Genomic DNA, 22,221 nt, shown 5'->3' with positions numbered 1-22,221 from the left:
TGATCAAGCTTTAACACCTGGAGCAAACCTTCAGCAGTCCATTCGGAGGATAGTCTTTTGACATGTCCGACATTTTTCATTGAGACGAGATGTACAACAACAATTGTGGAGGTCTAAGCACGTCTGAATCGGAGACTAGACTGCAAAGAACCACATCATGTCTGTCGGCCAGACCCTCAAACCAGCCGCAAGAATAGTGCAAATGTTGCTGGAGGCTTTGAGAAGACTGACAGACAACACGGTTCCCCTTCGTCATGTGGGGAAATCCCCCACTTGGATCCCGGAAAGATTTTTTTGCATTTCCAGAGCAGCAGCGGCAGCGTGGAGATTCCATGAATCATGCCTTGACTTTTGATGAAGTTGACGGCAACAGCTGTCGATTTCCAAGTTCCGATCAGTGACCCCTATCTTTATATCCCGTGTTTGTTCCCGACGACAAAAGAGGCCAGTTGTCACGCGAGAATGAGAGGGGGGGGGAGAAAGTAGTGGTGGTGGTGGTGGTCGAGAGGTAAAGAGATTTGGGGCGCGAAAATACCGGGCTTAGACTATGACGCGGCCCCAATCTTCTGGATTGAGATACCGAGACCGAACCCCCCAGCCGCTATTGAAAAAAGCCAAAGGAATGGCTAGGCGGTGTTGCTTGTTGCCCTGCTATTGGTGACTACCACCGCCTGCTGACGCCATGGTTCCTCCAGCACGGGCGTCGTACGTAGCACGGTGATATGAGATAAATTGGAAGAGACGTACATACAAGCGTACAATACGTACATACATACCCCGTGTCTGTATGGTATGTCCGCAATTCGAGAAAAGGAACAGTTGAGTTTGTTGTTGTGTGTCGCTGGACCTCAAAACTCCCTCCGAGCAAGGAACGGAAGAAAGATAACTGTGGAAAGTAAAAAAGTGAGCCGGATCGGCACGGTAATTCCATCCCCCATCGCCAAGGCTGGCAAGGCTGTCTGTTGCGTCTGTTGTCTGTACGTACAGTACGTACAGTACGTAGTGTCCTGCCGCCCGCCCGGTTCTTGCCCGTCGCCACCATCGTTACTTAGTTGGTTAGTGGTTACTTACTCATGTTAAAATGATCGGAAGGAACGGTAACAACAGTAATTGAACTTGGGTTAGTTGGTAATTGCGCACGCGACCCCCTCGTCCTTCTCTTAGAGTCTTTACTATTCTTGTACGCTTGTTCCTACTGAGTACGCATTTTCCCTGCCGATCCCGGGCACTGTGGATCTGCTCATTCTCTGTCGTCTCCGACCTTGTATCATTATTCATTATTATTTGGTTGTGATCCTTGCTCTTTCAGCGTCTGTTCTTTTTCCCTTCCTATGCTCTTTCACACTCGACGCCCCTTCTGACATATCATCCCATTCTAACCACATATTCTATCTGGCTGCCTGACCTTGTCATTCTCCTAGAGGCATTTCTCTTGTCGCCCACGCTCATCCCTAGAAGTGACATCGGCACTGCGATCCCGCCCATACCGTATCATCACCAGTCTCCCCAGTCCCACGTCCTTATCTCCGTCCGGGCTTGTGCAACATAGGGTCAGAGCATGCAGTCGCCTTCTTGAATTGAACCAGGTTGAACTATATATACACCTATATTTATATTGCTTAAATATAAATATATATATATATATAAATCATACACTCACATTTATACGTGTCGCACTATGTGGTTCTCTACGCCCCGGTTACTCGCCGGACTTTATGGGTTAACACTGGCTGTCGTGGGGTCATCTGCTGTCGATGTTGATTTCATGAGCGTGAGGCCTACTGTGGCCAAGGAATACTCTGGAAAAGGCGGAGATCCAGGTCCAAAATATTTCAGTAAGTTTTGGCCCTGTCCCATTGAATTGCGCCAATTCGCAGGCTTCCCCGTAATTAGACGAGATGCATGCTGACTCTTTTCCAGAGGAATCAGAGTAGGTCACGATCTCGACTTTATGCTTGGAGTGCTTTCGAATGGAACTGACATATTCATTGGCTAGCTTTCACTACCATTATGACGGCCGGTAAGTGTTAGAATCAACCCGTTGGATGTAGCATGCGCTAACTTGGTTCTTGGTTGCAGCTTTGCCGACAAGCCTCTCTCGGACGAAGAGACTATTCCGCACCTGTCGGAACTCATCCGAACCTATCTGTCAACAATGGCAGACCTTGGTGCCGAGACATGGATCATGCACGGGACTCTTCTGGCATGGTGGTGGAATCAGAAGGTTGTGTCGCCGATTCCCATGGTCGTTGCGTTGTTCCTCCCGCTGACAGCTGATTAGATCTTCCCTTGGGACAATGACCTCGATGTCCAAATCTCTGAGCCCACAATTCACTTCCTTGCCGATTATTACAATATGACGGAACACCATTTTGAGATTCCCGGAGTGGAGGGCGGACGAACTTACTTGCTCGAGATAAATCCTAACTACGTCATCCGGTCTACCGATGATAAGTTGAATGTCATTGATGCGCGTTGGATTGACACTTCCTCCGGATTGTTCATCGACATCACCGCCGTGCGCAAGGATGACGACAGACGAGAACGCGGTGACCCCGGTGCTCTGATGTGTAAAGACGGCCACCGGTTTGATGTAAATGGCGCGCCAACCACTGGCACAACATGGCAAGCTAACCAGCTTACAGGAGACCGAAATCTTTCCGCTACGGAATAGTTATTTCGAGGGTGTTCCCGTCAAAATTCCGTTTGAATATGTCCGACTTCTCAAGAAGGAATACGGCTCGAAATCGATGACCGCTACCACATTCCAAGGGTAAGTTGCTATTCCTGAGTCAATAGGCCATCCAACTAAACCTCGAATTCAGGCACCATTTCAACGATGCCACAGAAGTGTGGGATAAACAAAGGAAACGACAGTTTTGGCGCCGCCAGCCAGTCGACGTACCCGTTCGAACCACGCCTCTCGGGCCTTTGTTTCGATGAAACTCGAAGACTGTTTTAAATCTTTAAGGCCCGGTGATGCATCTGGGCCTGATTATGACAGTTATGATCTGGCTGGGTTCAATTCTCTTTGTATAGTCGTCACTTGTTTGCATATATATGGCGTTATCCTTCGGAACGCATACCATTTATTCGCACGTTGGATACATTCGGCGTTGGGTTCTATCATTCTTCTCCGACCTTCTGTTCTGTTCACTGGGGTCATTTCAGACTTTCTATGTCCCAAATTCTCTTCACTAGAGCCATGTGGCTTGGCTTCCCGGAGTCTGGGCACCTGGACATGTGAGTCTACAGAGATTCTTGGGAATTTATCAAACATATAATCTGGTATTGTCCGAGACATGGCTCAGGTAGATTCGAACCACGGTTGATGCACATATCACAAGGGAAGCAACATGAATGCTGCTGAAGCACATGACCTTTGCACGAGGTCTCAGTCCACGGTGATTGCAAGGACTACGTGTTTAAGATGTGTCACGTACGTGAGGCTATAGTTAAACTATCCCGTCTTCAAGGGCAGGGGCTAATCAATATAGTCCATGGTATAGCCATTGTATAATGTCGGTCGATGATTCCGTGCTGATCGCAAACATAAATCCCATTTGCGAACAACAGAAATGACCCCCACGCCAGTTAGCCTGTACTCAACGATGCTATAGTTAGCTACTTGATATTCATTGTCTCAATGTCAGATGCACGTGGTTGTCTTTTTGCTTTATGATTACGTGAGGAGCCACCGTTCCTGGCCAATGGCGTTGTTCGAGACCTGAATCGACCTTTCTCCCCCTCCCCACTATGAGTCGATGACTGAGGCAGTATTAGTGAATTAGTGAGCTTGGCCCCAATAATAATAATGCAGTAATCCGAACCGATTCATCTCCTCTGGTCTCATCAATAATTTCTTATTTCTCCTTTGTCTCGGCGCACACTTTCCGTGAACCTGTCGCTGCCGCTGCCGCCGTTGACGATGTGGCATGCTCGCGAGTTTGTTTCATCCATAATCTCACCTATACTGTCATGTCCTTCCATAGTCCACCATTTCCAGCACAACAACGCCCGCCTGTACCCACTGTGACCTCGCCAGCCTTATCTGCGACTCACTCCCGACAAGATTCGGAGGGTCTCAGTCATGGCCAGGCCGCAACCGTGGACCATCACACCGACCCCCATTCCTCGCACGAGCTGCATAGCATACGCAGCTGTGTCACCTGCCGTCGGAGGAAAGTCCGCTGCAACAAGCGATCGCCGTGCTCGAATTGTGTCAAGGCGGGTATCGAGTGCATTTTCCCCCCACCTGGAAGGGCGCCCCGCAAATCGAAGCGGCCACAAGATGCGGAGCTCCTATCTCGACTCAGGCGCCTGGAGGGTGTCATCGAGCATCTGAACGAGAAACGAACCGCGTCGCTATCGGACACGCCTTCCCCACGCCAGTCGCGCAGTGAAAACGTGAGCACACAGGGTCCGCCGGCGCCTCACGCAGGCCCCGGCGACGGGGACGGGTGTCCGCTGATGCTGGATCCTGCTAATGTGGATCCCCGGAGGCCTATGGCCACGCGAAACATGGAGCATGAATTTGGACGACTGGTTATTGATGAAGGCCGGAGTCGCTATGTGAGCAATCGGTTCTGGGCCAGTCTCGGTGATGAGGTGAGCCGATTTCTGCCTCCTTGATGTTGTTTCATGATGAGGCACTTTTCAGGTATTGACGAAGGGATATGTGTAGATCGAAGAGCTTCAGGATATCCTCGATCCATCAGCGTCGGAGGACGAGGATTACCCCTCTCCCGAATCGTCGTCGACGCATTCCGCCAACCACGACGGTTTCCTATTCGGATTCTACTCGCTTTCTCATTCCCTTCGCGGCTTCCTGCCACCATCGTCGAAGATTCCGGTGCTCTGGAATTTGTACTACGAGAATGTGGCCCCGCTGGTCCCCGTCGTGCATAAACCTACAGCCCAACAGCTCTTTACGATCGCAGCCCAGGATCCGAGCAGCTTAGATAAGAACCAAGAAGCACTGTTCCTGGCGATGTGCTTGGTTGCGGTTATCAGCTTGTCTCATGAGCAGTGCGTCATTCAATTAGATGAGGACCGTGATACTGCTGTGAAACGCTATCGGTTTGCGGTCGAGCAAGCTTTGGCGAAGGCCAATTTCTTGAACACGCAGAACCTAATGCTACTGCAAGCTGCTGTCATCTTTCTCATTGGCATCCGTCGTGAGGATGATACCAAGTTCGTGTGGTCTATGACGGCTCTCGTTCTTCGCCTTGCGCAAGGTCTTGGCCTTCACCGGGATGGGACGAAGTTCGGATTGAAGCCCTTTGACACGGAAATGCGTCGGAGATTGTGGTGGCACATCTGTTTGTTGGACATTCGGTCGTCCGAAGACCATGGCACTGATTCGCAGATCCATGAACGAATTTATGATACGCGGCTTCCACTGAACGTCAATGACGATGACATCACACCGGACATGCAAGAGCCGCCCCCCGAGAGGATTGGCTTTACCGAGGTGACCTTCTGTCTTATCCGCTGCGATATCACAGTAGCCCTTCGGCGGGTGAGCTATGCCTGCCCTAATGGTCATTTCACCCCAGGTACTCGACCAATCTCCGCGGATAACTGCGGGAACCTGATCAAAGCCATTAATGCCCGCATCGAGGAACGATACATCAAGCATTGTGATATGAATGTGCCTATTCAATGGGTCTGCGCTACAATCGCTCGGCTCATTCTCACGAAGCTATGGCTTGTGATTCATCATCCCATGACTCGGCCTGATCGTGACGTTGCTCTGACGAATGCAAACCGAGAGAGCTTGTTCGCAACTTCTGTGGAGGTTGCCGAATTTGCGCGCCTTCTTGGGGCCGACAAGAACACATTTAAGTGGAGCTGGCTCTTTGCCACGAACATGCAATGGCATGCCATTGCATTTGTCTTATCAGAGCTTTGCGTACGCCCCTTGAGCCCTCTGACCGACCGTGCTTGGGAGGCTGTAAGCAATCTTTACCGAGATTGGGTGCGCAACAGCAAACAACGGAAGGGCATGCTTTGGCGACCGTTGTCAAGGCTCATGAAGCGCGCGGCCGCCCACAGAGCAAAGCAACAAGACTTGCGAACTCAGTTGGGTCTCAATGTAGGCTCTTTTGAGGCTGTGCCATTCACCGGTGGCACTGGACCCTCAATTATTCAAGCCCCTCCCATATTACCCCAGCCTCTTGCACAACGAGAATCCCAAATATCATCTGCCATGCCAGAAGGCGGCACCTTGTCTAATACAAACGTGCTGGATATCGATCTTCGAAAGGGGCCGGTAGACGCAATCAACACTTTGTTCCCAGGCGTTGACTTGTTCTCTCCTCAAGCGGCAGCAATGACGGCCGCCATGGAGCAACCAACTACAACGCCTGGCGGTGCATCGATGAACTCATTCGCCGGACCGGTGCCCATGCAAAACGAGAACAAGCCGGACCCGCAGCTCAATTGGGATGAGTGGGATAGGGTGATGCACGACTTCCAGATGGATTTGCAAGAAGCCAACACCGAAAACCCTTTTGCGAATATCTCCGACTGGCTTGCTTGATGTGCCTGTGCATCAAGGAAGCGCATCATGCACCCGAAGTGTGTTCTATATACCCTCTAATCCAGCCGTGACCCTAGAGGTCTTTCGCCCTTCGCTCGAGCGGGCTCAGTGTTGCGGTATGACTGGCGAACCCTTTCAATTATTCTCATGAAAACCCCCCTCTTCACGTTGCAGAAATACCCCTCTCCCATCTTAATCACGATGAATCGATGAATTGAAAACAATGACTATGTGTATAATAAGTCTGAATGTTACCAAGATATTCCTTGAGGTTGTATGAGACTTGGCTACGGTGACGACCATATTGCAACGTTATCTGTACAACAATGGATCATATTCAGAAGATCCCTCAAAATTGCACATATCAACGAGAAGCGAACAGAACTTCTTGTAACCTACTGGTTGATAAGCCCCGGCCGATAACACCTACATCACGTGATACCGCGTAACGGACAGCTTGCGTAATGAATCCCCGAGGTACTGTACACCACCGACTCAGCCGCCACCCAGACGCTCTCTCAGTCTGTCTCTTTCGCACGATCTTTCACGCCAATTAATTCCATTCCAACCCGAGACGAGATCCAGGCAATTCCCCCCTCCAGAAACCATGCCTGCCAAACGCACAGCCGCCGCCACCGGCCCCGTCCCCGCGCCCTCGCCTCCAACTATACCCTCATCCTCAACCACCACCACCGCTGCTGCCTCGCCCTCCTCCTCCCTTTCCTCCGGCCCCAAGACCCTGACCACCAACTCCTCCGTCCTCGACATCGCCCACACCGTGTGGCAGCAATACCTCGCCACCACCCCGCAGCGCACGCTGCTGCTCGACGCCTTCATGGGCTTTCTGGTCCTGGTCGGCGGCGTGCAATTCCTCTACTGTGTTCTGGCCGGCAACTACGTGAGTTCCCTCCAATTTCCCGTTCCATGTGCTATATCCCAAATCTTCATTGTGTATTCGAGTCAAGGGGGGGGGGGTTTCTTGTGGGATGGAAACCATGGCTAACCGTTTAAATCCGAATACCAGCCTTTCAACGCCTTCCTGAGCGGTTTCTCGGCTGCGGTGGGCCAGTTCGTGCTTACCGCTAGTTTGCGCATGCAGACCTTCTCTTCGACTTCGGCTGCGACGGTGGTGTCGGGTGGGAAAGGGGCGAAAGGGAAAGCTGCTGCTGCTGCTGCTGCTGCGCTGGGGAATGAGACTGGGGGAAATGGGATTTCGCATGAGAGGTGAGTTCGTTTCTTTTCCGGGGGAGGGGTGTTTGTGATTGGGAAGGGGATGTGCCGGTGATGTCTAGGTGTTGGGTTGGATTGGACCGGACTGAGCTGAGCTGAGCTGACTCCTCGTGGAAATTTAGGGCGTTCGCGGATTACATCTTCGGGAGTTTGATCTTGCATTTCTTCTGTATCAATTTCATCAACTGAGCGGATTCCGGTTTGGGGGGGTGGTTGAAGTTAGTGCGATCGAGGAGTGGGAGATTTGGGTTTGGGTGGGATTTCGGAGAGTGGGTTTAGGACTACAGTATCCAGAGGTTAAGATCACTGCGGCTGGACTGGGCGCTTAGTGAAGGTTGCGGTTCGAAGAAGATCCCTGGTGGACTTGGTGCTGTAACTCTGATCTGTCTGATCTGGTCTGGTCCGGCCCTTTCTGGTTGTAAAGTTAGTCGAAGGAAGCAAAAAAGAGTCGATGGTGTCGACTATCTATTTTAGTTTCATCCTCGAGAGGCACCTGATTCCAAGCCATGTTAGTACTCGAGATTCCGTGGGATCTACTTCCGTGATTCATTTATTGCCGGGGCAACTTCATGCAAGAGCCCGGCAACATGCACACGGTTTCCGTTGAACTCTAGATCGGAGGATGTACGAATCCCATGTGTTCATGTTCATGTCCATTTTCATAACTCTTTGCCAAGATCGGGGTATACCTCTATATGTATATGCAACAACAATCAAAACGCCCGTCCAGGTCTTCTTTTCACCTGGGGCTTCTTCACCACGCTTCCCCCCCCTCCTCCTCCTCCCCCTCCTCCACCACCACCACCACCACCTCCAGCTCCAATTCCATTGCGTGAAGAACTGGAGGCAGTCACGCCTCCAACACGGCGGGCTGTGGCAGCCGGGCGACGGACCACGGAACTGCCCACTTCGATCTCCTGCCGGCGTCGGGAGGGGTCGTTGCGCTCCTGTTCCCGCTGCTTTTCCGCGGCGGCCCGTTCCCGATCCGCGGCCATTTGAGTTTCGATCTCCATGCGCCGGTTGAATTCCTGTTCGGTGACTCGGCGCTCGCGCTGAGAATAGCCCTTTTCTTTGACGGAGTAGAAGACGCCTCCGAGTTCGGCGAGCCACTATACACAGAAGTTTCCACAGTCAGTTTGGAGGTCATGGTGGCGAGGACGGGATAATGATGATGGGGTTAAATGGGAATTGGAGGATCAGAACTTACGTGTGGGTCAACAGCCGTTACGGTGGACATATACTCCTTGCTGGTGAGGATCAACTCATGATACACCACGTATTCGGGCACATAACCCAGGCCATACAGAGCACTCGTCGGGTGCAGCTGCATGCTCACGCTAGTGCGGAGATTGAGGAACTCGCCGATACCCTTGACGCGCGCGGCCTGGTGGTAGAATCCGGAGCAGATGCACTTGCGGATGACATCCCAGTCAGTTCCACAGCTGACGAGGGGCATCTTCTGCACCGTCATGATATCGTGCAGCTGGTCGCGAACCTCCCGGGCGCGTCGAAGAGCTTTGGCGTGCAGAAAATGGCGGGTACACCAGCCGTCGGAGTAGCCGTTGGCCTTCCATTGCGTGTAAACATGGAGGAGCGTGAGGTGATCAGACTCGGGGACAAAGAATTTCTCTCGCGCGGCGTCGGATTCCTCCTGGCGTTCTTTGGGGCGGTAAAATACGCTGGGAACGGATAGCATGGAGACGATGCTGAGCATCTCCTCGCTACACCCGTACTCCTCGGAGGCTTTGATCAGCAATTTCGCGAGCGGAGGGTCCATGGGGAATGGAGTCATCCGACGACCTAGGTGGGTGAGGTCACCAAGGTTATCGAGCGCCCCCAAAGACCAGAGTTCGAAAAGCGATGTGGTGATTGTTTCCTGCGGTGGAGGATCCATGAAATCAAAATCCAGGAGATCCTTGACCCCGAGAGACTTGAGCAGGAGGACGGTATTGGAGAGACTGGTGCGCTGAATTTCGGGGATGGTTTGCAAATAGAGTTCGTTCTTGTAAGCGACCTCCGTGTACAATCGATATGCTTTGCCGGGCCCTGTCCGACCTGCACGTCCCGAGCGCTGGTTGGCGTTGGCCTGAGAGATTGGTGTGATCTGCAGCGTATCCATACCCATCCGGGGGTTGTATACTTTCAACTTAGAATAGCCCGAATCCACCACGAACATGATTCCGTCGACTGTCAAACTAGTTTCAGCGATGTTTGTGGCGACAATCACTTTACGCACGCCGTTCTCGGCCCGTTCGAAGATTTTTGCTTGCTGCTCCGCGGGCATCTGACTGTAAATGGGCAGGATGCTGAGCTTTGGTGGATCGTTCAGTAGCTTTAACCGTTCGTCCACCAGTTCGCACGTGGCCTCAATATCCTCCTGGCCTGTCATGAAGACAAGGATATCACCCGGTCCTTGCGATACGTGAATGGCCAAGACCTGCTTGACCGCACTGTCCACATAGTCTTCGCATGGGGTACGCGAGAAGTGGACATCAACGGGGAAAGTCCGTCCAGGGATGATGAATTCAGGAGCGCCGCCGTAGAATCGAGAAAAGCGTTCGGCGTTCATTGTAGCCGATGTCACGATCAACTTGAGATCCCTGCGTCGGGCCAGCACCTTTTTCAGAAGCCCCATGAGGACATCAGTGTTAAGAGCTCTCTCATGCGCCTCGTCCATGATGATGCAGGAGTATTTGTCGAGGTCCTGCTGAACCAACGATTCTCGTAATAGGACGCCGTCAGTCATATACTTGATGACCGTCTTGCTGCTCGTGCAGTCCTCAAAACGGATCGCATAGCCAACCTCTTCTCCCAGGTCCACCTCCATCTCCTCGCTTACTCGTTTGGCAACACTCATAGCAGCCACCCGACGAGGCTGCGTACACCCGATCATTCCAAACTTAGAATAACCGTCTTCGTGCAGAAATTGCGTCAGCTGGGTCGTTTTACCAGACCCGGTTTCACCGACGACCACCACCACCTGGTTATCTCGTATCACCCGCAGCAAATCCTCTCTGACGGCGAACGCCGGCAGGAACTCTCTTTGCTCACGGAGCGTCTTGCTCTTGCTAAATGAGCTCTGCCCGCCCTCGTCCTTTTTCAGGTGTTTGGCAAACTTGTTTCCGCTCTTATATGCCTCCTCCACAGGCACTGCGACCGCACTGTCCCCCTCGTCCTCCTTGACACCCATCAGGTTGCCGAGGGCCGTGCCCGCCATCGTTGTTGCTTCCTGCGCTTGCTTCTGGCGTTCCCGCTGCTGACGTCTTTCGCGCACAACCTTGCTTCCCTTGCGACTGAAGACAGCCATGTCGCTCTGCGGATCCCGAACAGCGGAGATGGGCTCCAGCTGTTTTGTGAAAATCGTGCGACCATCGAGGAAAGGTGGGCGGAGGTCGTGGACTAGCAAATGGACTCGAGTTCCTTCTTCGTCTTCGGGCATAAAGTCACTATCAAAATCTCTTCGCTGGGCGACACCGGACGTGAGCATTCGGTTTGTTTCCCAGTTGTCAATGTCCTTGCGCTTCGCGTCGCGCAACGGCCCTGGCAGGTTGGAGCTTTTCAGCCTCTTGGCTGGAGGCATGTCGTCCGGCGCCATTTTGAATAGTTGGCGTATAGATTTTGAGGAGAGACGAATCAAGTAGCGCAAACTATTGACTTTTGAGAATGTCTGCGAGAAGGGCCACAGCTGATTGCTTGAGCCCTCCTGGCGATGAGTTGGGATAGACTCGGAGGCGGATTCGATTGACTATCGGGCGATAGTATCACCATGCAAACCCTGCAAACAGAGGTCAAACACGTGATTGCTACACACCACCCCATGACGCAGATTTAGAGCTCATTTCGAGGCAAGACAAGATAGCAGTTGCAACCTCAGTAAATTCTAATTGCCCTACGAAAGTCTGAGTCTAGATTTCCACTGAGCTTCAGGTTACATGTGGCAGCGCCGTGGGTGGGCCCGGATTCAGTGTTGGCTTCCAGTTCCCTCTAGCCCGGTCCGCCGCCGCGGCGGATATCGAACCAACGCCCCGCATCGCAACTCCAGCCCAGCTTTGCAAGTACACTGTGTGCATCGAATACCGACAAAATGGCCAGTCAAGCACAAATTAACCCTAAGAAGCAGCAGGGTATGTCTGCACAAGCTTGAGTTCCTGTTATAGCATTCAAGGGTTTCGTGCTGATCGTTTGCAGAGCTTCAGCTCCAGTACACAAATTACAAAAACACCCTGCAGCAGTTAGCACAAAAGATCGGCGATATCGAGCAGGAAGCAGAGGAACACAAGTTAGTCTTTCCCTGTTTTTTACCCTCAACCTGTTCTATCCGTTCAAGCTTGGGTCACTAATGCCAGCGTGCTGTCGCTAGACTTGTAATCGAGACACTCGAACCTCTTCCCAAGGATAGAAAATGTTTCCGCATGGTCAACGGGGTTCTGGTTGAACGGACCGTTGAAGACGTTCTTCCCTCCCTCAAAACGAACTCGGACGGCCTGAAGCAGGTCTTAGATGAACTCCTGAAGCAATACAAGTCGAAGCAGTCAGATCTTGACAATTGGAAGGTTCGTCATTTCATGCCAATCCTCATGAGAAGGACTCGCTCTGACCTGGATCTCCCTTTGCAGAAGAAGAACAATATTCAAGTCGTACAGCCATAGGAAAACAATAATATGAGATTTACCACGGTTCATTGATTACCTTTCATATTTCCCTTGGTGCCATCTTTGGAGGAATCAAACAGAGAGCGGAGCAAGAGCGGCATGATTTGGAGCCCACAGCCTTACTGACAACCCCTTGACTTCACTTCTACTGCGACAATCCATGGACTGAACGGTCGTGGCTCATGGCAGCTGCTATTGCGGAGCTTTGCCAGTTTCGTTCGCCTAGGACAAGGACGATGTGTGGCAGCTAAGCACAAACCAGTCCTTTGTTACAGAACGGTCGGTGCCTTGAATGCACTCATGCCTAATTGTCAGGTTCACCTCTGGGGATGATTCCATATCAGGCCATAAAGCTGAAGCCTGAGGCGCTGATTCCAAGGCTTTCATCATACCTGGCAGCAAATAGTGTATAATACAACTTCCGTGCCTATTTCACCTTGCTTAATGACTTCACCTTTCAGGGTGCATCTCCATCGGTTGATATGTTCTATCACTATTGTTACCAAAATCTTCGTCTACAATGCAGGAATGCTAGTAGTTGACATAGTCAAGAGGGCGTCATCCAGCCAGGAATTTCGCGATAACGCTTATGCACCCAAGAGAAGGTGTGGCTCGGCTGAGTTGGCCCTGTGGAACAAGGCGTCTGAAGTGAAAATCTGCTGTACTCGTCTGCAGTTGGCCGATTCGAGGCCGGATCACAACAGCTGCACGAAAGCACATTGCTCCTGACTTCATCTGATAGAGTCTTGTTCCCGAGATTCCCTACTGGCTGCTTCATGTCAGCCTTGGGAGTAGATCTGGGACTATCCCGATGCATGTGTGTGTGACACGTTCAATGGCTGGCACGCTCTCAGCCAACTTTGTTTGACAGATGATCTTCGAGGCCGATATGCCGACCTTGTCCCTTGGGAAGCGAGCAGCTTGGGTAGAAGCCACATGAATTTTATGTAGTAGAGAGCGGCAAGTGATGGATGCCCTCCTCCACACCTCCTTCGCAGATTGGGCTGCGGAGTGGAACTCTCTGTAGCTTTTGCCTGACCGGTACCTTTTTCAAAGTACATACAGTGCTTCATCCCGAGGGTTCTGGAATGTGATGAGATGAAGAGATGCATGAAGGTTCAGGTTCCCCAAATAGATGGCTGGCCCAGATTGTTAGGAAATGTTGTTGATGCCTGACGCCATGTACCTACAGTACACGGTCCGTCAGTCCTCATAGGGTACGTAATGACATAAGAGATCGATACAGTTTAGTCAACACGGATCCTGAGACAAATGACAGAGCAAGCGAGGTGCTATTTGAGTCCTATGGTATCTTTGCTGAGGGAAGTTTGGCCGGCCCACTTGTCCGTGAGATTGATTGGAGCATTGGTCTCAAAAGGTACAGCTGTGTACTGTATGTATAGAGATAAGAAGTAACCGATAAACATATCTGCGCATGCAAGAGCGATGAGACCAGGTCTCTTGAAAGGCGATAGAATTTGCTCAGCGTCAGAATTCGGTATCAAGCATGCACGGCACGTAGAATGTACGAATGTCCCTTGCTATTGTCGCTGTCGTTGAATAGGCGTTGAAGATATTCCAGTATTGCAGAATGAAAGAAGATAAGGCCGATGGCCAAGAGATCCGGGGCCGATGACGAGTGTCACGTGCTTTACCGTATCAATACACCCCTCCTTCTCGCCCCTGGTGACCTTTTTGGGCGCTAGTCCTAGAATAGAAAGTGACAGAGCGATACCGCGTTAGAGGGGCGTTATGGAAGTCGTCCTGAGGCCACCGATGAGCGTTGGTTGCTGGTTTCCCACCGCGGCTCATCGACTCTCAACTTCCTCTCCTCCTTCCTCTTCTCTTCACTCAGTCCGGGACATTGGGCGCAACCAAAGTCGTTCATCGAATTCCGTTCATTGCGTCTCTTCGAACAATACTCATCTATTGAGTGCTTCTCGGGAGCAGGAAACAGTGCATTGCAAACCGCGTCAAAGCTCATTGGCGCTTGGATATATTCATCGCGACAGCCAGGGACTTCTGGTTCGCCAATTGAGAGCTGCGCGCATTGCGGCCGTCTCCAGTCAGACCTGCCCTAGGCCCCCCTCCCCCGGTGCCTGTCATTGACTGGCAAGTAAGCCCATCACCTTTACCCTTACGTTTCTTGCATTTCAGTCCAATCGCTGTCGCGCTTTGGCTTGCTTTTCTTGTTGGTATCTTGTCGCCCAGCTGCGCAACGTGCCACTGCCCCCCCCCAAATCTTGTCTGACCCACGGTTACTTCCGTGTTGTATTACCCGCGTCATTTCGCCCTCTTGACCTTCTGCCGCGTCCATGAATGCGCGTGCTGCAAAGGGACTTTGGACTTTCAGCTTGCTGACGTTACTATCGCCTCTAGTTCGACAGCTCTAACGTCATTCAGACAGCAATATTTCCGGAAGACCTAGATCGGGGCTGCTCCAATTATAGCAAGACGAAAAAGAAAAGGAACGAAGTCCAAGATCAGCTGTGTATGTTTCCAGAACCCGCCGCAAGCTTGCCCTTACTTCACTGGCCCTCGAATCAGATCGTCCCGTTCATCTCATTGCAGCCAATCTTTAGACCAGCAATAATAATAGAGCAATAACAAACAGAGTCATCTTTCGGACCGTGTCTCGTCATCGCAGTCGGAATAATAGATCCTACCAGGCCGTGCTCAGAACGCTAAGGCACACACGCACTTTCGCGGAAGCGCTGCCAATCCCCCACACGCGTTGTCACAGTCATCCTTCCCCGTTCAGGCTGTTGTGAAGCGAATCGCTGCCCAGCCAGATACACCTTCAGTACCCTTGGCGCGGCTGTATCATAACGTCCAAGATCGAGAATCCACCACGCCCTGTACGCAGCTCTGACGTGGTTTGCCAACAGAGCAATTAGAGACAGCCTTTCCATCCTAAATCCAGTCTCTCTGCACGTTCTCCCGACAGCTAAAAATCATGTCGTCGACCTCCCCCTCGAAGGAACCGGAGGTGGAACCGGAAGTTCAATCGGGTGAAGACCAGGAACAAATGGACAAAGACCAACAGGACTCCCAGGCGCAGGGTCAGGGAGAGTTCGAAGTAAAGGAGCAGGACAGATGGCTACCAATTGCAAATGGTTAGTTGCGTTCCCTTGCAGCTTGTCGCTTCGTCCTGATTTGTGCGTACCTTACCTTCACCTGCTGGTCAACCGCTTTTTGCCCTACTATGATTGCTCGTGCCTCTCCACCGCCTAGGAGGCCGGTTCGGTCAATCGTCACCATTCCTTGCTATCCTATTCATCTGCCTGCCATCATCTATTTCGGGGATTGATGACCACGAGTCTTTCGGCTCATGTCCCTATTTGTCGTCTGCTACCACTGCCAGCATGCATCCGATTGGACAGACATGTCTACAATATGCTATGGCATGCTGGGTGCATTGTGCCCATATCCACCTCATCGTTGATACTGCCGCTGCATGCCTGTATAGAATACTGACATCGCCTGTGAAGTGGCTCGCATCATGAAATTAGCTCTACCTGAGAACGCGAAGATCGCGAAGGAGGCCAAGGAGTGTATGCAGGAATGTGTGAGCGAATTCATCTCGTTCATCACCAGTGAAGGTCTGTACAGTCCACATCGTCACAATACCAGTTCTGAAAACTGACCGTCGAACCTTTGCGTAGCTTCCGACAAATGCCAGCAGGAAAAGCGTAAGACGGTCAACGGAGAGGATATTCTTTTCGCCATGACCTCACTCGGTTTCGAAAACTACGCAGAGGCACTGAAGATCTACCTATCGAAATACCGCGAGGTAAGACCTGTGCAACGCATCTAGCCATTTTGCCCATCGCCCCCAACTGGCGATAGCGTGTTTTGCTTAAAGAGAACACTGCTGATCTAATCTGCAGACCCAATCCGCGAGAGGAGAGCATCAGAACCGTCCGACAAGCAGTGGGTACAATGCCGGCGGCCCCGTAGGAGGCCCTCCCGGCGCCGCTCCATCCGGACGGCCAGTTGCAGGCTTCCCTGATACCACGGATGCTGCCAATAACATCATCAACCCAAGCTTGGACCCCTCTGAGCAGGATGCTTCCGCCTACGGCTACCCTCCCATGGTCGGCCAAGCCCACAATGGCACTGGCGGTGAATCCTACTAGAGTAAGCGTATATGTGCAGGAGAACCATCCAACTGACGCAGTGCAATCATATTGGTTCCAAAAGTCATCAACCATATCCCCACAGATGATTTGCACCCTGTGTCCCAGAATGCACAAAGGAGTCAAAGACCGGTTTCACCGTGTATCCAGTCCCCTGAGGGCTCACAGTAACATACACGGTCCCTTCCCACAAACGTTTCGAAATACACTTCCGGTCCTTACTCCCCTGACAACGTAACGTTCCCCAGGCGGTGCGGCACGAGAGCTTCATTAGGGATTTGTTTACCTACAGAACTTGTGACGAACGGAAAGTGGGTGCGAATTCCTAGCAATTCGACAGGTTCAGATCTCGGTTTACGGGCGGCGCGCTTATTTTGTCTGTTCGACGGTTGTTCCTTCTGTTACATGGGCTGCGGCTTCTCACTTCCCTGATTTCTCCGGGCACATCAACTGCCTTTTATTGTATTCCCCTCTCTGATTCCCAGTTTTTATTCTTTTCCTTGTTTCTTGTGGGGACTCACCCTGTCTCCTCAATCAATATAAAAGAGGCTGTTTTGCATGACCTGGTAGGCCCGGGCATGCTGGGTCCCTTCGATCTGGGATCATTTGTATTTATCTGTCTTCGTCGAGTGTCTCGTCTACATCTATATTCATCTGCTATTCTTAGCTTATTTGTATGGACACATGCATTCGGGCGGTGGATATTAGTGTTGGCAGATAGAATGAAGCTTGGACTTCGCTGTCCTTTAGTGCTTTCACGGCACAACAAGCTGATTGGAACCGAAGATTGGTATACTGAGTTCTGACAATTCCATTCGGAGAAGCTATTTTATGATAAATGCAAAAAGGTCACCGATATTTCCCCCGCATTGGCGGTGCTAATAATCCATGGAAAGCCGGGGCAAAGCAATGAGAAGGTCATCAAGTCATTATCGTTCGCGCACAGTCCATGTTCTCAGACAAAATCCGGGTAGCTTCAAGACCAATGATATGTGGCAAGGACGAGTACGCCATGAATGCAAGTGCAATGCAAATGTCAGCCGTGCATCCAGCCCCCATCATGCAAGAGATCCGACAGTGGTGTCTCTTGCCAGTAGATCTGACGCCACTCATCTTCCAGTTCAGGAAGGCCCTCCATGGCCATCGGAAGAACGGGTTGGTCCATGTCTGCGAAAGAGAACAGCTGCCGCCAATCGAGAGATTCGCGGGGGGCGTCCAGAGTCTCTACCGGAGTCATGTTCGTGGCTGGCATCCAGTGATCGATCGCGTGATTCTGTTGAAGGCCCGCAGAGGTGGTGGGGTTTGAAACATGTGTCGACTCTGGAGTCGGAACTTCGTAGGGGACAGGCTGTTCCTCCTGCTGTTGTGGGATATGTGTAGCTATTGTGCTTCTGGAAGAGCTAGAGGATGAAGTATGGGTCACAATCTTTTCTCGTTCATGGGAATTGCTGAAACCACGGGGTCTTTCACTTGTAGCCAAGCGAAGATCCTCCTGAAGGCGCTTGGAATCTTCAAACAACCGTAGGATAGTGGTGGCATGGGACCAGTATCCCGCCAGTTCGCGAAGTGAATAAGAAGCTGAATCAAAGCGACGAAGGGCATTAATCGCTAGGACAGGATTCGAGAAGCGAAGCTCCACTCGCACTTGTATCATTGCTGTGAAAAGGGTATGAACGGCAGAGTACCAGAGAGACTTTAAGCGATCATGGAGACGAAGTTCTTCGAAAATTGAGGCTATAACACCTGCAGCTGCACTACAGATCTCAGCATCGTGTGGACCGTAGTCATCTGAATAGGCAGAGGCTCTTGGGTGGGGTCGGTGTAGTAAAATGAGAAAGTTGTTGTAGGTCAAATGGAGCATGGCAGACCATGGGTCCATGTCAGATGCTCGTAAGCGTAGTTTATCTGGAAGCTTCAAGGACCAATTAGCTAGGCTCTCATCGGCCTCGTGCAATACCGCTTTGCGACGTTCCGGGTTGACTCTCAGCCCGAAACGATTGCGAACAATGTAAGATATCATTGTGCAGAGTTCTGAGAAATGAATCACAAAGTCTGTTTGAACCCCGGGTCCACATCCTTGGAAGTCTGAAAGTGTTAAGGAGGACACATCTGAGTCCTCAAGATTACTTAAAGGAGCTGTCAGTCATTGGCATTGAGTGTAAGACATCTGGACCACTTACATAGCTTGTGGGCGTCCATATGAGAGAGACACCATGACATCAAATTGGACTAGGATATGCCAGAGCCTCCTCCACATACGGCGGTCTCGTGGAACAAATCGGCTTGACACAGGATTTCGATGCATTCCAAGTCCTGTGGCAATTCTAGCAGCTACTCCAACCCAGTAATGAGCGTTAGCTGAAACATCATCATCAGGGCTATCAGAGTGCCAAGTCAAGAGCAATGCTGCCTGAATCATGATGTCGCGGTTTCGCTCGACACGACTGTCGAATAGCCATTTAGCTCGACGAAAGAAGATCTCTTTGAGTGCATCACGCTCGACCTTTTGCCGAGCTACGTGTGCTCCGACTAGAAGTATTGCTTGAAGAAGCAGGATTGGCGGCGGGTCGGCAGGATCCCGATTCCGGTACTGTGTCATGAAGAGATCCTCGTCGATGATGGGATACCCTGGGTTGACGTGATCAAAGTAAGCCTGAACCAGTTCATCTGCCAGAGCCGGTTCAGGTAGGGTGAGAGCATCCATCAACAGTTGATCGTGGCCTGTTCTCAGTTGCCGCCGAGGTATTTCGTTTCCAGCAAAGTGGTATACGTCGTCGACTTCATCTCGCTGTTGACGAATCAAAAAAGACATGTTGGACAGCTCGTGACCGACATAGATCGCTCGCACACCCCGACGAATTTCCCGACTACCTGATTCTTCCTCGTCGATCAGTTTCACCAATCGTCTTTCCAAATCCGCATGTGAGTCCTGTTCTATGGAGAGCTCCGATTCCGTTGGGCGATGGTATGTCTGGGCATCGGAAGTTGGTGATGAACTATGATGCTGGCGTTGGTGATCAACATTATCATTGGTTGTGCGATGGAGCGCATGGACATTAGCGAGGGAAGTGGCAGCTGTCACAACGTCCGGTTGAACGTTGCGGAAGGTAGTCGTGAAAGCATTTGGCGGAGCAACAGGAGAAGCAAGATTTGATGATTTGTGCGTGGTTTCCGAAGCAGGAGGTGGACGACAGCGAATAGGTACAGGGTTCAAGATCGAGCGTGTAGCCAAGCGTTTCTTTTTCTCATGGATGCGGCAGTCTGACTTTCCCGCGGAGCGGCAATTGGAGCAAGGCAACCCGACAAGCCGAGCATCACAGCGAACCTTGCGCCGATGACAGTGGATGCAGGCGGCAGAGCCTAATACAGACAATGATGAGAATCCGACTATTCCAGACGCGCAGATGATGAGCCAGAGTGAGTGCATACCTGATTTGCGCTTAGTCACGCCATTCCCGGTGGGTGGACTGTTATGCGCTGCGGAGGACATAGCCGAAGCATCGATATAGATTCCAGGTCCGGAGACTCGTTACTTCGTTACTTCGTCATGCATAATCAGATGAACGAATTCAGGGCACAGCAACTATGGCATGATTCCGTCCTATAATTCGGTCTTCGTGATTAAAGCTATGAGAAGACAGGACAAGAAAGGGATTGAATGAGTGATGATGAGAGAGGAAAGAGGAAGAGGTAGGAAAGAAAGAGGGAGACACGCCGACAACAAGCGGGAAAGCGAGAGAGTGGAATGTGGGGCAGGAACGAGGCCGGGTCTGGGGGAGTCACGTGACACATGCGGAGAAAAAAGCCACGGTCGGTGCCTTACTGTAGGTTTCCAGAATCCGCATGGAATGTCGGATTCAATGGTCCATTACGCTGCTTAGGAGAAGAATGAGTTTATTCCCATCCTCCTATCCTCCCCTTCGTCAACACGCGACATGTTGTTCCAGAAAGACGGCTTTCTTCCGGTGACTGTGGAAGGAACCCAGCAGACCCACCTGGATAACCTTAGTGTTAAATTTGCATGACTCCCTTATCAAGCGGCCCTATCAATTGTGTGTGACTGGCTCACTGCCTGCGCCAAATGGGCCCTTATCAATTCCATCCACCCTCAACAAATGCTTCTTTCAACAAACCGATACGGAAAAAAAAAAAAAAAACACTAGAATTAGTCAATGGATGCGGTTCCATAAGCAGGAACTCGTACTCTAACCGTGCATCTTTATTGATCTCTAATTAGGCCCATTCTAACCGTAGATATAGCGTTTCCAATTGTCGGCAAATTGCTGAACTCCATGATCCAAAGTCCAACCACGAAGCTCGCAAATTTGCCGGCTGATCTGCTCCAATAGATCGTCCATCTGTGGTCCGGCGGTGTGCAAATCACTTTCAATGAGGACTCTATCATCGGGCAGAGCCTTGATAACGTCCATTACCTTCTGAGATGACGGGTTGCTGAAATTGATGACCGCGGAAAACGAGAAATAGACGACGGAGGGAGTTGATGGATGCAGGAATTGCTTCACTGGCTCCACGGGTCCCGAATAAGAGTGCATGCAGATCCGGGGTGGGAAAGGAAGCGGCCTCTTCTTTGCTTGCGCTGAGTCCGATTGTTTCTGGGTTTCTTCGTCACTCTCAGCAGAAGAATTCCATTGGTTCTGCTGACGATGCCTCTCCCGCCGTGATACCTGTTTTTTCTCATGGCCAGACCAAAGCTTCTTGAACAGATCAAAGACCGCCCCATGTGCTTGAACACTGTGTACAGAGACTGGTCGACCTAGCTCCCCAGCAAGACGTAACTGCGCTTCAAGGACGGCCTTCTGGTGGCTCAGCTGCACCCGATGGGGACTTAGAGTCCTGCCCTCACGTGAGCCGGGCGTCACTGCCTCGTCTCGCCTCTGCTGGTCGTCTGAAGTCCACGCATTGGGCAGCCGAAACGCGCGATCAAGGCCGATTTCGCCCACCAGGGAGCTGGGACAAGCCTCTAGCCGTGAGCGCGTTTCTGCGATCAGCTGCGAAAGCGGCTTGGGGTCTGGCAAAGAAGCGATGAAATCATCTTCCGGTACCGGTGTAAGGACTTTCTTGTAGTGTTGTGCCTTTCGATCGTCCCGCGGAGAACCGTCAGGTTCTGCAGAATCTGTAACGTCGTCGAGGATCTGGTGCGAGAACCACGGATGCCAGCCAAAGCATGGAAGCACAGGCGGTGGTTCTGTGCCTCTCGGTTCAGTTCTATTCTTGCTCAATGACCTCGCAGTTTCGAGGACCAAATCTTGATCTTCTCCCCGGGTGGCCATGACCGTCAGCGTCGTTGCCTTCATTTGCAGAATCGTTTCAATTGACGACATCGTGTCGGTGGGATGACAATGAGCGTCGTAAACACCCAAGTGCCATGGAAACTCGTCATTGTGCTTTGTGTCTGACATTTAGATAAAAATGATTGTGAGGGTGGCGAGTAATAGGTAGAGAAATTGGTGAAGACGGAGATCCGAGATGATGGTGGTATTTACAGTACGAGGATGAGGATGTTGTGGCAGTGACGTAACAGAATCGGGTTCATCAGAACCAGACCATGTAGCGCACCGACTAGGATCTTATGAGTTGCGGACCCTTTGCATTTTTCTCTGATGAATGTAAGCCTATAACTACAGGCTATGGGTCA

General features: G+C 51.4%; 8 protein-coding genes across 8 annotated transcripts; 6 read left to right on the top strand and 2 right to left on the bottom strand.

The window, feature by feature from the left end:
* Positions 1-1,478: 1,478 nt before the first annotated feature.
* BO82DRAFT_121673 (putative mannosylphosphorylation protein (Mnn4)) lies at positions 1,479-2,974 on the top strand. The gene is made up of 7 exons (XM_025629889.1): positions 1,479-1,835; positions 1,921-1,930; positions 1,997-2,020; positions 2,080-2,224; positions 2,282-2,593; positions 2,646-2,773; positions 2,826-2,974. The coding sequence occupies exons 1-7, from the start codon at positions 1,679-1,681 to the stop codon at positions 2,941-2,943; spliced, it is 894 nt and encodes a 297-aa protein (XP_025490140.1). The 5' UTR covers positions 1,479-1,678; the 3' UTR covers positions 2,944-2,974.
* A 382-nt stretch (positions 2,975-3,356) lies between these two features.
* Positions 3,357-6,544, top strand: BO82DRAFT_366375 (putative C6 transcription factor; the record flags this gene model as incomplete). The annotated part of the gene is made up of 3 exons (XM_025637036.1): positions 3,357-3,439; positions 3,993-4,608; positions 4,685-6,544. 3 exons carry the CDS (start codon positions 3,357-3,359, stop codon positions 6,542-6,544), a joined length of 2,559 nt encoding a protein of 852 aa, XP_025490139.1.
* A 505-nt stretch (positions 6,545-7,049) lies between these two features.
* Positions 7,050-8,388, top strand: BO82DRAFT_355932 (putative oligosaccharyl transferase subunit Dad1). Its single transcript, XM_025635584.1, has 3 exons — positions 7,050-7,442; positions 7,569-7,768; positions 7,897-8,388. The coding sequence occupies exons 1-3, from the start codon at positions 7,152-7,154 to the stop codon at positions 7,961-7,963; spliced, it is 558 nt and encodes a 185-aa protein (XP_025490138.1). The 5' UTR covers positions 7,050-7,151; the 3' UTR covers positions 7,964-8,388.
* Positions 8,389-11,858: 3,470 nt separating this feature from the next.
* On the top strand, positions 11,859-12,423 carry BO82DRAFT_403830 (putative prefoldin subunit 2; the record flags this gene model as incomplete). Its single annotated transcript, XM_025639407.1, has 4 exons — positions 11,859-11,898; positions 11,963-12,053; positions 12,135-12,327; positions 12,391-12,423. 4 exons carry the CDS (start codon positions 11,859-11,861, stop codon positions 12,421-12,423), a joined length of 357 nt encoding a protein of 118 aa, XP_025490137.1.
* A 223-nt stretch (positions 12,424-12,646) lies between these two features.
* Positions 12,647-13,192, top strand: BO82DRAFT_121638 (uncharacterized protein). The gene has a single exon (XM_025629888.1). It carries the CDS (start codon positions 12,871-12,873, stop codon positions 13,153-13,155), a length of 285 nt encoding a protein of 94 aa, XP_025490136.1. The 5' UTR covers positions 12,647-12,870; the 3' UTR covers positions 13,156-13,192.
* Positions 13,193-15,738: 2,546 nt separating this feature from the next.
* Positions 15,739-16,599, top strand: BO82DRAFT_121576 (nuclear transcription factor Y subunit beta). The gene is made up of 3 exons (XM_025629887.1): positions 15,739-16,028; positions 16,092-16,219; positions 16,317-16,599. The coding sequence occupies exons 1-3, from the start codon at positions 15,929-15,931 to the stop codon at positions 16,563-16,565; spliced, it is 477 nt and encodes a 158-aa protein (XP_025490135.1). The 5' UTR covers positions 15,739-15,928; the 3' UTR covers positions 16,566-16,599.
* Positions 16,600-17,360: 761 nt separating this feature from the next.
* BO82DRAFT_393475 (acetamidase regulatory protein) lies at positions 17,361-20,273 on the bottom strand. The gene is made up of 3 exons (XM_025638679.1): positions 19,995-20,273; positions 18,746-19,925; positions 17,361-18,691 (listed from the first exon to the last, which is right to left on the bottom strand). Exons 1-3 carry the CDS (start codon positions 20,053-20,055, stop codon positions 17,602-17,604), a joined length of 2,331 nt encoding a protein of 776 aa, XP_025490134.1. The 5' UTR covers positions 20,056-20,273; the 3' UTR covers positions 17,361-17,601.
* A 142-nt stretch (positions 20,274-20,415) lies between these two features.
* On the bottom strand, positions 20,416-22,189 carry BO82DRAFT_433739 (TatD family hydrolase). The gene has a single exon (XM_025640901.1). It carries the CDS (start codon positions 21,983-21,985, stop codon positions 20,810-20,812), a length of 1,176 nt encoding a protein of 391 aa, XP_025490133.1. The 5' UTR covers positions 21,986-22,189; the 3' UTR covers positions 20,416-20,809.
* Between the last annotated feature and the right edge of the window lie 32 nt (positions 22,190-22,221).

This window comes from Aspergillus uvarum, assembly GCF_003184745.1.
Source record: "Aspergillus uvarum CBS 121591 unplaced genomic scaffold BO82scaffold_41, whole genome shotgun sequence".
In the NCBI taxonomy this organism is placed as follows: Eukaryota; Fungi; Ascomycota; class Eurotiomycetes; order Eurotiales; family Aspergillaceae; genus Aspergillus; species Aspergillus uvarum.
This window is presented reverse-complemented; position numbering and strand designations above follow the sequence as displayed.

What these genes read in the sequence shown, in the direction of transcription:
- BO82DRAFT_121673 (XM_025629889.1), top strand. Translation starts at nt 1,679, where the DNA reads ATGTGGTTCTCTACGCCCCGGTTACTCGCCGGACTTTATGGGTTAACA. An exon ending in CACTACCATTATGACGGCCG is followed by an intron (nt 2,021 to 2,079) that starts GTAAGTGTTAGA and finishes TCTTGGTTGCAG; the next exon opens with CTTTGCCGACAAGCCTCTCT. An exon ending in AAGACGGCCACCGGTTTGAT is followed by an intron (nt 2,594 to 2,645) that starts GTAAATGGCGCG and finishes ACCAGCTTACAG; the next exon opens with GAGACCGAAATCTTTCCGCT.
- BO82DRAFT_355932 (XM_025635584.1), top strand. Translation starts at nt 7,152, where the DNA reads ATGCCTGCCAAACGCACAGCCGCCGCCACCGGCCCCGTCCCCGCGCCC. An exon ending in GTGTTCTGGCCGGCAACTAC is followed by an intron (nt 7,443 to 7,568) that starts GTGAGTTCCCTC and finishes TCCGAATACCAG; the next exon opens with CCTTTCAACGCCTTCCTGAG. An exon ending in AATGGGATTTCGCATGAGAG is followed by an intron (nt 7,769 to 7,896) that starts GTGAGTTCGTTT and finishes GTGGAAATTTAG; the next exon opens with GGCGTTCGCGGATTACATCT.
- BO82DRAFT_121638 (XM_025629888.1), top strand. Translation starts at nt 12,871, where the DNA reads ATGACTTCACCTTTCAGGGTGCATCTCCATCGGTTGATATGTTCTATC.
- BO82DRAFT_121576 (XM_025629887.1), top strand. Translation starts at nt 15,929, where the DNA reads ATGAAATTAGCTCTACCTGAGAACGCGAAGATCGCGAAGGAGGCCAAG. An exon ending in CTCGTTCATCACCAGTGAAG is followed by an intron (nt 16,029 to 16,091) that starts GTCTGTACAGTC and finishes ACCTTTGCGTAG; the next exon opens with CTTCCGACAAATGCCAGCAG. An exon ending in ACCTATCGAAATACCGCGAG is followed by an intron (nt 16,220 to 16,316) that starts GTAAGACCTGTG and finishes TCTAATCTGCAG; the next exon opens with ACCCAATCCGCGAGAGGAGA.
- BO82DRAFT_393475 (XM_025638679.1), bottom strand. Translation starts at nt 20,055, where the DNA reads ATGTCCTCCGCAGCGCATAACAGTCCACCCACCGGGAATGGCGTGACT. An exon ending in CGTGACTAAGCGCAAATCAG is followed by an intron (nt 19,926 to 19,994) that starts GTATGCACTCAC and finishes TGTCTGTATTAG; the next exon opens with GCTCTGCCGCCTGCATCCAC. An exon ending in TATGGACGCCCACAAGCTAT is followed by an intron (nt 18,692 to 18,745) that starts GTAAGTGGTCCA and finishes AGCTCCTTTAAG; the next exon opens with TAATCTTGAGGACTCAGATG.
- BO82DRAFT_433739 (XM_025640901.1), bottom strand. Translation starts at nt 21,985, where the DNA reads ATGTCAGACACAAAGCACAATGACGAGTTTCCATGGCACTTGGGTGTT.